This window comes from Sus scrofa, chromosome X (assembly GCF_000003025.6).
Source record: "Sus scrofa isolate TJ Tabasco breed Duroc chromosome X, Sscrofa11.1, whole genome shotgun sequence".
NCBI lineage: Eukaryota > Metazoa > Chordata > Mammalia > Artiodactyla > Suidae > Sus > Sus scrofa.
Genome location: NC_010461.5, coordinates 48945275 through 48956371, shown reverse-complemented (window position 1 = coordinate 48956371; position 11097 = coordinate 48945275). Strand labels below are relative to the sequence as shown.

Genomic DNA, 11097 nt, shown 5'->3' with positions numbered 1-11097 from the left:
ATAATTGTTACATGTGTGTTTGTAAATGAGTTACCGTCTTGGTCACTTTCCTGGTTGTCTGTCATTTTAATTGTGGCACCCTAAAATGATCCAAATCTCTCAACATAAACTATCAGGTACAGAATAAAACATTATGAAGGACTTCCATGTGCTGGACTCTATGCCTCTATTAATGGAGCCTAAGACTTTATTACGTTTGTGTGCACTATAACCTCACAGGGTTGGCTCATGTTAAACTTTGACGCAATTAAAACCACTGCGTCCTCACAAATGCTATTGTTCAACCAAATAAACACTTACTTAGTAATGGAATTTTTGATACAAGTACAGGACTTCACATTTTATCCTATTTAATTTAATCCTGCTAGACTTGGCTATTTTTTCTTCAATCTACCAAGGAGTTTTGGATCTTGTTTGTGACATCCACTATAATTTATTCTGCCTTTTAATTCTATACTATTTGCCATGGGATGGGCAAGCTATATTTTTATACTAATCATTGAAAAATAACTTCAGTGGGACAGAACCGAGGTTGGAAATTTTTCGTACACACTGACACATCATCGGACACCATCAATTCAATTTACTAACCCATCTACTGGCCTGTTACTGTCTAGTTCATGTTACTCCACTTTTATCCTTAAGGACATTTTGAGAAACTGCCAAATACCACGGTGAGGTACATAATGTTTATGCCTTTTGAGGTCTATGTGAGGCAGCTCAACAAAAAGCAGGCATCCTCCAGAGCAGCTGAAGCACAAGTGGCCCATGTGATTGCCAATTTGGAGGCATACCATATGTACTAGGCCACCATGGACAGATGTACTGAAGGACAATTTCAAATATTAGCCGTAACTCAAAAGTCAGAACAGCAAATCTCCAAACTGCAGTTATTGATTATGACAGAGCTGATGAATACATATGCATTTTTATGTAACCTGCTCCAGGGTGAACAGCAGCAGAGATGCATTCATTTAACAACAGCTAATGTGTCTCCACAACAACACCCCGGAGGCCAGTTAGTACATAATTTATTATAAAATCTCTATTATAAATAGATCAGTATAGTTTATAATAGACTCAGGGAAACAGAAGAGTGAAGTGGTTAAGTGCACACTCTGTAATCTCAGAATTGAGTTCAAATTTTTTCTCTGACTTAATAGCAGTGTGATGGCAGAAAATTAATTTCTTTTAGCTTATTTCTTTATCTGTAAACTTGGGAAGATAATAGTAGTACTTTGAGTTGTTTTGAAAATTGAACATAACCATAAATACATTAGCTATTATTGTTATCACAATCTAACAGAAACAATTTTGTGAAATCTAGGCTAGGGCTAAGTAATCATTTTTTTTTTCTTTCATGCTCACCAACTATTCTTTTATTTATTTATTTATTTGTTTGTTTGTTTTGTCTTTTTGTCTTTTCTAGGGCCGCACCCACGGCTTATGGGGGTTCCCAGGCTAGGGAATAATAGAATCTTCCCTGAAATTATCTTAAATTTGCCCATCTACAAATTGGGCTAAGAAGGTCTGATGCTGAATTTTCAAAGTACTTAGGAAGCCTAAATCTGTGCTTAGATACCTCAGTACAGCTGAAGCTATATATTTCAATACAGTCATTTGATCAATATTGTTGCCTATGTATGTCAGGACAGGCAATTCCTTGAGAGTGGCTTACCCAAACTCTGGAGTTCAATGGTTTACGGTAGCTTTTGACAGTGGTTTTTATCCACAATCAAAGTGTCTAAAGCCTTGGTTAAGCATGTACACTGACTGATGCAGTTGTTCTTTGGGGTGGCCTCAGTCTAACATCTGTTAAATCATGCTTCTCCTTTCTATTTTTAGAAAATTGTTTTTCCCCTAAGTTTCCTAACAGACTTCTGGGGAAAATGGTAGCATTAGAAAGGTCCCCAATTTTTGCCCTTCTTTACACAAACCAAAAGACACGAACACAGGGAAACAAAAATTGAGCAAAATTTGTACAAACTATGAGGGTCTTAGAATTCTCAGAGAGTTTCTGTAAGAAATGATGCCAATGGGGCCCTACTGAAAGATGTAACTAATCTGAAGTTCTGTGATATGCTGACACATCAAGAAAATCCTAGCAGGAAAACCACTGATACCATCTAGCTTAAAAGAGCAAGGACTGAAGGTGAGGGCAGCAATGAACCTCTCATAAATTGAGGGCAGCCTGAGTAACTTCCTTTATCTAAACTTCCCAATATGTTTTTTAAATAAAATTATACCAAATTGCGAATATCAAAATTGTCACATGGTTTTAAAAGTTTATGTTTACTAAATCAAGCCATATGATGAACGCTTTCCATCAAGTCAGTCTGGCACTGTGACTGGAATAACCAATTTATTTGAGAATAATACTAAATTTCTGATTCTGAGTCTTTTTTTTGAACATGAACCACAGGCCAAAGACCACTCCTGATACTCTAACCCCAATCCCTGGGCTAGGCCCTGACAGGAATTACTTCATTTGTTGCCATTTTGACATTACACATCAATAGAATTCAGAGCAGGCTGCCCTTTCTTAGAAGGCGAGCTTAGTGTCTCCGACCATGGTATCTCAATAAAACATGATGGTCTAACCTGATATGAGACCTCATTAGTAAACCAACAGGACTTCTTTTAAGGTTGTATATCCATCCCCCACTCCCCCGGCCCACCAACAGCCACAAGCAATTGGTAAGAGTTTATATAATATCACATACCTGAAGTAGAGGCCAAAAGAGCAAATGAGGAAAGCCATCTTGAGGTGAACATCTCCTGCTGGGATTGCTCCTAGCCCTAGCTCCCTCTCCACTACCTCATACTGCTGGATCACAGAGCCAGGAATATAAACTTACATCATCTAGCCATCTAGTGTAAACTTAGGGAGGGAGATGACAACTAAGTAAACAGTGAAAGAATAAAAGAGTTGCCCCACTCTTATTGGAGGGAGAGAGATAGCAGGTTAGGATATACCTTTCTTGGTTCAATGATGAATATTTTGATAAATTGTGAATTAACAGTAGATAAAGGAAACCAAAAACAAAAGCAGTGCCTATAAGAACTTGCAAGGTAACAAAAGGAAATTATATCATGTAAGAGATGGAGGAAGAATGGTTAAAAAATTTTTTTAAAGAGAAAATAAATAAAAATTAATCACATGGAAAGCAAAAAAAATTGAATTAATGAATTAATGAATTAAAGACCTGGAGTTTTTAAAGGAGAAAAAAATGTATTAAAGGGTATAGAAATATTTGGCAGGTTAATTAAGAAATTCTCTGTTCCTTGAATGATTGAAAGAAGTTTACCTGCTAAACTGAGCCTGGCCTTAGAAAACATCCAGTTTTTTCCTATGGCTATTGATTTGCTGCTATTTTCTATGTTGCTCGTGTATTTTTGTATTGATTTTCCTATAAAATCATCCATGTCATTAAAATTCTCAGACTTCGTTATTATAATTATCTTAAAACACCTAGCATCATATAGCAGTGAATGATAAATCACCATTTCCTAACTTAATGTCCTAAGGAACATAAATATGCCAAATATTATTAGGTGGGGAAAAAAAAGTACTTCTTTATGCAAATAAGTTTAGGAAATGCTGAGTTAGATAAGGTTAAATAGTTTTTATCTTTAAACTAAAGAACATAATCCTTTTAAAAAATAATGCTAGTCAAAATTTACTGCACAAGGACTCCCCAAGCTCTCTAAGAGTGGCTACAGTATACAGCATTTTGCAAACTTATTTGACCATCTCCCAGAGGGATGGTTTTTCAGAAATGCAATTTAGAGGAGTTCTCCTGTGATACAGCAGGTTAGGATCCGGTGGTGTCACTGCAGCAGCCTGGGTTACTGCTGTGGCACAGGTTCGATCCCTGGTCCTGGAACTTCCACATGCTGCAGGTGTGGCAAAAAAAAAAAAAAAAAATCCAATTTAGAATTGTTAGAATCTATGTTATAAATTGTGAAAGGAACATATCATTATACTTTATCACTTATATGACTGTCTACCAAGGAAAAACTGAAAAGCATCAACTGAATATCCCTCAATTTAATAGATTTCACTAAACTGCCAATTTAGAATCAACCTATGAAAATACATTCTTCCCCTATATGGCAAAAATGACCACATAGGTAACACACTGAGTAAGAGCTCCCAATCACAGTACTGTTTCCTGCATATCTGTATCCCCTGAGAATAGACTTATTACATATTATATGGGGCTTAAATAAAACTCTCTTAAAGGATGTAAAAAGCTTTTTTTAAATGAGGCAATTTGTCATGTTTCTGGAAAACACTGCAATTCTCTATCAGTTTAAGACAATCCTAACCAAATTCCCAATGGAGGGGGGCTAGAAGGGGAATCTAACAACTGTAAAGTTCACCTGGTAAAATAAACACATCAGAATCACTACAAAATCGTAAAAAATAAAAAAAGATGAGGAGTTCCCTGGTGGCTCAGTCGGTTAAGAATCCAGTGTTGTCACTACTGCAGCTTGGGTCACTGCTGTGGCATGAGGTTCGGATCCCTGGCCCGAGTACTTCTGCATGCCCCAGGTGCGGCCAAAAAACAATTAAAATTTTTTTTAAATCTAAAGGATTTGCCCTAACAGATAACAGATATGAACTCATATTTTCTAGCTCAGTAACTACAGGCTGGTGTACTGGGGCTATAATGTTCAGAGGTACTAAAGAGAATTCAAACATAGAATAAAGTATATATATGTATGACATTTCAAGTGGAGTGGTGAGTGTGGACAATGAGATAAGTATCAGCTAACAAATGTCTAACCTTGGGGGGTAAAAGTTAGAATCTCTAAATCTATACATCAAGATAACTCCAGACAGGGCAAAGGAAATCTTTTTAAAACATGAAACTATTAAAACGAGAGGAATATAGAATAAGATTTATATAATATAATCTTGTGGTTGGGCAATCCTTCTAAGCATGATCCTAGGGCCAAAAGAAAAGGAAATATCCATTTTTAATTTTTTTTATTTTTTTAGTCATTTTAATGCATTTTTCCCTGTGCACAAGAGAAATAACTGATAGACTCAAAAGATACAGTTTCCTTTATACACAGCAGTTAAAAGTAATGCAAACGTCACATGACACTTTCAGTGAAAGTTACATTTCCAATTACAAATCAAAATGCGTATTAGGGTCTCTTAAAAGAAGCTGAGAAGGAATTCTCAGGTAAAAAAGCACTTTCCTGGCATTACTATACTGATCCTTCAGGCTGCACTAAGATTAAGATCATATACAATCAATTTGCAAATGTTGACACAATGCCACACTGTAAGTTTTCTGTACAATTAAATGTATACTTAAGAGATACCAGGATAAACATTTCTACTATATTTTAACTGAACTTGCCTAGCCAACATTTTCACTGAGAAGTTTATCAAAGATGCTGTAAGATTCTACAAAATTGTGAAATACATCAAGCTCCAGAAATATTTCTTATAGTCTCTCTCATTTTGGTTATATATATTCTGCTCAGAGATTCTGTTGTAACATTTCTAGGTATACAGTTCCAATTGTGCTTACTGTACTGCATATAAATATAGCAAAAAAGATCAAAGAATGGTATAAATCTTACAGCATTTTGCTAGCAAAAATACATGCCAAAGTCACAATAAGCAATATTGTACCACAAATTAGAGTTTCAAATAATTTGTTTCTGCTTTTAATATTTTCAGTCTACATTAAATTACTATCATAGTCTAATGTTTAAAATGCAAATAAATTGGACATCTGTAGGACAAAACTTGTTCACCCAACCGTAAAGGTTGATACCAGTTCTCAAAAATCACAATAAATGCAGAATAAAGAAGTGTTTGCATGCAACACCTTTGAGTGAAACAGCATTGATTCCCACCATTCAAAACAGAGAAGGAAGGCAAGAAGGGAGGGAAGAGAGAAGGAGGAAGGGAGGAAGGAAACAAAGAGGGAGGAAAAGACTCCACCTTAAAATGCATATTAGATTTATAACTAGACAGATTTAAAGGAATCAAAATGAAAGTAAAGCACAATTCTGTGTGTTTAAAGATTTAAGAGCCATTATCAAAAATAAGATACATTTTTTCAAGGTACAGAAGTATAATTACGATGGCTGGGAGCCCAGCAGCCTTTCAATGGCTGCGTTGATGTCGCCTCCTGTTGCTATTAGAGCCTGCAAGTTTGCTTCCCGGTTTAAGAACCCCATTGCGTTGAGCTGTTCCAGTTGTTGCTGAAATCTGACTTCTGGATTCGGCAGCTGCGGAGGATTTGCTCCAGCGAGAGCCTGCACCATTTGCTGAATGAACTGCTGGTTGGGTCCAGATTCCGATGTTGGGCTCGTCGTGTCACTGGGTGCAGAGCTAGACACGGTGGGCCCAGGGGGGGTTCCAGAGCCAGTGGAACCAGGGGGACCTGCAGGGCCAGTGGGTCCTATGGGCCCAATGGGGCCTATGGGGGTAAATGGGACTATGGGGCCAATGGGGCCTATGGGTGTGACTGGGCCTACAGGGCCTATAGCTGTTCCCAGCACCCCTACCCCCACCCCTGGAGTGAAGCTTGGAATTAGGCCAGGAGCTTCAGTAGCTAATGTCTGTAGCCCCTGCTGGATCTGCATTAAAGCCTGCATTGCTCTTGGGTTTGACATGGCTGACAGTGTGTCTGGATTCTGCATCTGCTGCAGGAAAGCAGGGAGCTGTGGACGCATCTGCTCCTGCAGCTGAGGATTTGCAGTAAACACAGGGCTATTCAGCATCATCTGTGCAGCCAAATCTGGATTCTGGCTAAGCGACTGCATCATGCTTCTCATATAGGGCGCAGACAGCATATTCTGGATCAGCTGGGGGTTTTCGGTTATCTGTTGCAGCAAGCTCTGCATTCCTGGGGTGCTAAAGATGCTAGCGACATAATTGGCTGCAGCAACTGTGTTCCCCGTAGCACTGCTGGAGCTACTGCCAGATCCACTGCCACTGCTAGTTGTTGTGCTAGTGGTCGCAGAACTCTGGGTAGCCGGTGGCGGTGCCCATGGATTGGGTAGTGGATCTCGATTTTCTGTGCGAGAAGGCTGCGTACCTTCCCCAGAAGAGGAACTGTTCCCCACCGAGGCAAACGGATTACCCCCAAACTGCTCCTGTGCGGCATTCAGCATGGGTTCTTGAATGTCAGTATACATGCGCCGTAAAGCATTGTAGCCACCTGGGATGCTTTCGAGATTGCTGAGAGCCAGGTCTTGATTTCTCATCATCTCTTGCATCATAGCTGGATTCCTGGCGATTTCGAGGGTCTGCCTCATTATATCTGGGTTGTTAAGCAGGTGACTTATTTCTGGGTTTCTTTGAATTAATTGTTGCATCTGTGGATTGGCCATAATGAGCTGCCTCATCAGATCAGGATTTGAAAGCATGCTCTGAACAAAGGGATTTTCCATGATTTGGATCATCATCTCAGGGCTGGACAGGAGCTGCTGCTGCATCTGGTTCTGGAGCTCAGAGAAGTTGGTCGAGCTTAAGCCCAAGCTGCTAAGGCCTGCAAGTCCTCCCAGGCTCCCCAAACCAAACGGGTTGCTATTTGTGGAAATAGGTGTGGAGTTACTCCTGGGAGTCGACGCGGTGGTAGTATTAGTTCCCGCGGCACTATTGGGCTGTGTGGACTGACCCTGAGGTCGGTTCTGGCTTTTGATGACAAGGTGAACAGTCAGTCCATCATGGATGCCATGCTGGATCAAGGTATCTTGATCTTTTAAGATTTTTCCGGCAAAAATCAGCACTAGCTGATCGGTTTGGGATTTGAAGCGTTTCGAAATCGCTTCTTTAAACTGTTGGACTGAGCTGTTCTCGGGCACTGCGAACTCCTCTTTCTCTTTGGGGGTCTTCACAGTGACTTTGATGATTTTAGGCTCCGCCGGGGCAGAGGCCGGGCCTTGCGCCGCAGCAGAGCCGCGGGAGGGGCGCGGGGGGCCGCTGCTCTCGCCGTTCTCAGCCATGGCGGCCGCGGTGACGCAGGCAGACAGGGAAGGCGCGGGCGGGCGAGAAAGAGAGCGAGGGAAGAAGGAAGGAAGGAGGCACCGCCGCAGCAGGCTGAGCCGGGCCGGGCGGGAGAGCGGAGCACGGTACCTCTGTGTTGAAGACTGCGGTTCCCTGGTCCTCAGATGGAGAGAGGGCTCCGTGTAGGCCACGGACCGAGGTTTCGGCGTTCAGGTCTCTGGGCCTCCGCCGCCACTGCCGCTGCCGCTGCCTCCGCCGCCGCCGCCGTGTGATCCCACCCCCACCCCGCGCTCTCCCAGCAGCTCCCGCAGCCGCTCCGCCCGCTCCTCCCCGCCCCTTCCCCTCCCCCCAGTTCGGCTCTCGCCTCCCTGCCCCCGTCTGCTGACGCGGCGCCAGGCGCAGAATGATAGATTCGACTCGGTCAAAATTAAAAACTTCTGTTCTGGAAAAAAAAAAAAATGAGGGAGAGAAAGAGAGTGAGAAACAAAGAGAGAGGAAAACAGGAGAAAGAAACAAAGAGACTAGAGAAGACAAGAGAAAAAAATACGGAAGGGGGACGGGAGCCAGTTTCTATAAAGGGAAATAAAGACTAATGGAGAAAATATACATGTATTTCGTAAGATATACATATATATCTATACATAGATATATAGATGTTCCGTTAGAGTGAAGTGAAAGAATGAAAGCCTGAATCGAACCCAACCCAAGTAAAAGATTAAAAATAAAGAACTCTGACAAAGCAAAAAGGAAAAGATTAACACCCACCCCAACCCACCTCTCACCCTAGGGTGAAGAGAAGAGGGCTGGGCAGGATCCTGCATTTTACAAAAGAAGTACAAATGGCAAATGGGCATATAAAAAGATGATTAAGCTCACTAGTAATGAAAGACATTCAAATTAAAACAAGGAAATTCTTCTTTTACTGGCAAAGATGAAAAATAATAATAAATCTTTGAGAGAGCTGAGAAAATGCACGCTTATGCCAATTGAAATGTAAATTGTTATAATCATAAGATGATTTTAACATATATATATCAACATTTTATATAGTTCCACCTCTGTTTGGAAATGTCTAATTTAGAGACCTCACCTATGAAAATAACAAAATAGGAATGCAGAAATGCATATGTATAAAATCTACACTCATTGCAGCATTTAAAATAAATATTTAAAAAGGATAATCAGTGTCTCTTTACACAGGATTGGTCAGATATATTATGATATTACCATAAAATAAAATAATATCCACTATGTTTAAAAATGGGTGGTTAATTTGTATGACATGAAGTATCTTTAAAGGAAGATATGAAATAAACAGTAGTTACAAGGAAATTACAGAGTATTTTCGCTTTGTATATTTCCATGCAGTTAGAAATTATACAAGCATGTATGGTTCAGTACCAAAAAACACAGTAAGTATATTTTTACTTTAGAACAGTTTGCATGTGTAAACTGTCTTTGAAGACTGTATGTATAAAAGTAATCAAGAACACTGTAGGCCAATATGAAAATGGTGGTTATTGGTGCTCAAATTATGAATAAACTATCTTTTTAAAATAAAATTTAACTTTTTCTGATGGCCTCCGTAAGTATACCTTGCATTTACAGTTTTAAAAGATGAGAAATTATTTTACTAAAAAATTGTAGATGGCAATTGGCAGGCACACAATAGTAGTGGCAGCTGTTAACATATTTATCTAATTTAATTACAGATTAAGTAAGAGAAATACAAAGATCTGTCACTTGACAGATAGAACATATAATTTCAAGTTTATGTATAAATTTCTGACTCTGATTTATGTTATGCAAAAAAATACTTTTCCGCCTACTATCCAGCCAGCATTTAACAGCATTAGGTCACAAATAGCTTAGTAAATCTCAAGATAAGAAAAGCATAGGTATGTGATGTCTATTAATAGAGAAATGGATTAACATAGTAAGGATTAAAGTGGTTATAGAATACAAAGGAATGAGCTACATCTAAATATATTTATACATATAGATCTCAAAAAATTAGCACAACACTCTGGCATTTATAGATGTATTCATATGTACATGAAGCTATTGAAAATATACCAGAATGGTTCATACCAAACTTGCACCCATGAAAAAGAGGAAATGAAATAGAACATTGAACAATAATTAAAAGGAAATTTAATTAAACCTGTAAAAATGTATTTTGTCTTATAAGTAAAAGCAAGTATGGCAAAAGAGCAATAGTTAATTTTAAGTGGTAGGGATATGAGTGTTTGTTAAAACACTTTTTTTTTTTAGATTCTTAATTTTCTCCAAAAAAGATTAAGAAAATATGAAAAATCATCATCTTTTTTCATCAATAGAACAAAACTATATATTAATAACGAAAGTGTGAATGAAAAATTCAACCACTTGAAAATTAAAACAAACACTTTTGGGACAAAGTACAAATCAGAGTTCTTAAGAGTGAATTTAGAAAAATGATGAGAATATATACATTAATAATTATGATGAGGATCTCATGAAAAATACAGATTTCTTTTTTTCTCTCTTCTTTTTGTCTTTTTAGGGCCACACCCATGGTATATGGAAGGTCCCAGGCTAGGGGTGGAATCAGAGCTACAGCTACCAGCCTATGCCACAGCCACAGCAACACAGGTTCCTAGATGCATCCACGACCTACATCACAGCTCACCACAATGCTGGATCCTTAACCCACTGAGCGACGCCAGGGATAGAACGCTTATCGATACTAGTTGGGTTGGTTTCAGCTGAGCCATGACAGAACTCCTAAGAACACAGATTTCTAGGCCCCACTCCAAACCTACCAAAATAGTGGTGGTCAGGAATCTGCATTCTCATCAAGCTTCAGTTTAGTGATATTTGATTTACTGGGTACTATGAATGAACTCAAAGTCAGATTTATCCACTCAAAAATCTTAAATACCAAACAATTGAGAGAAAATGAATTAATTAGGCATTCATATAAAGAGGACAACAGAAAAGAAGAAAGCAGGATGTTGGCCACAAGATGATAATAGCAAACATTAATGAATTAGACTCAACAAATAAAATTTAAGTAAATCTAAGTTCTTTGAAGAAGCAAGTAAAAAAAAAAAACCGTTTTAGTCAGACTC

At 39.0% G+C, this 11097-nt stretch overlaps 1 protein-coding gene across 1 annotated transcript; it reads right to left on the bottom strand.

Annotated features, from left to right (window-relative positions):
* On the bottom strand, window positions 4980–8310 carry UBQLN2 (ubiquilin 2). The gene has a single exon (XM_021079831.1). The coding sequence runs from the start codon at window positions 7981–7983 to the stop codon at window positions 6109–6111; it is 1875 nt and encodes a 624-aa protein (XP_020935490.1). The 5' UTR covers window positions 7984–8310; the 3' UTR covers window positions 4980–6108.

What these genes read in the sequence shown, in the direction of transcription:
- UBQLN2 (XM_021079831.1), bottom strand. Translation starts at nt 7,983, where the DNA reads ATGGCTGAGAACGGCGAGAGCAGCGGCCCCCCGCGCCCCTCCCGCGGC.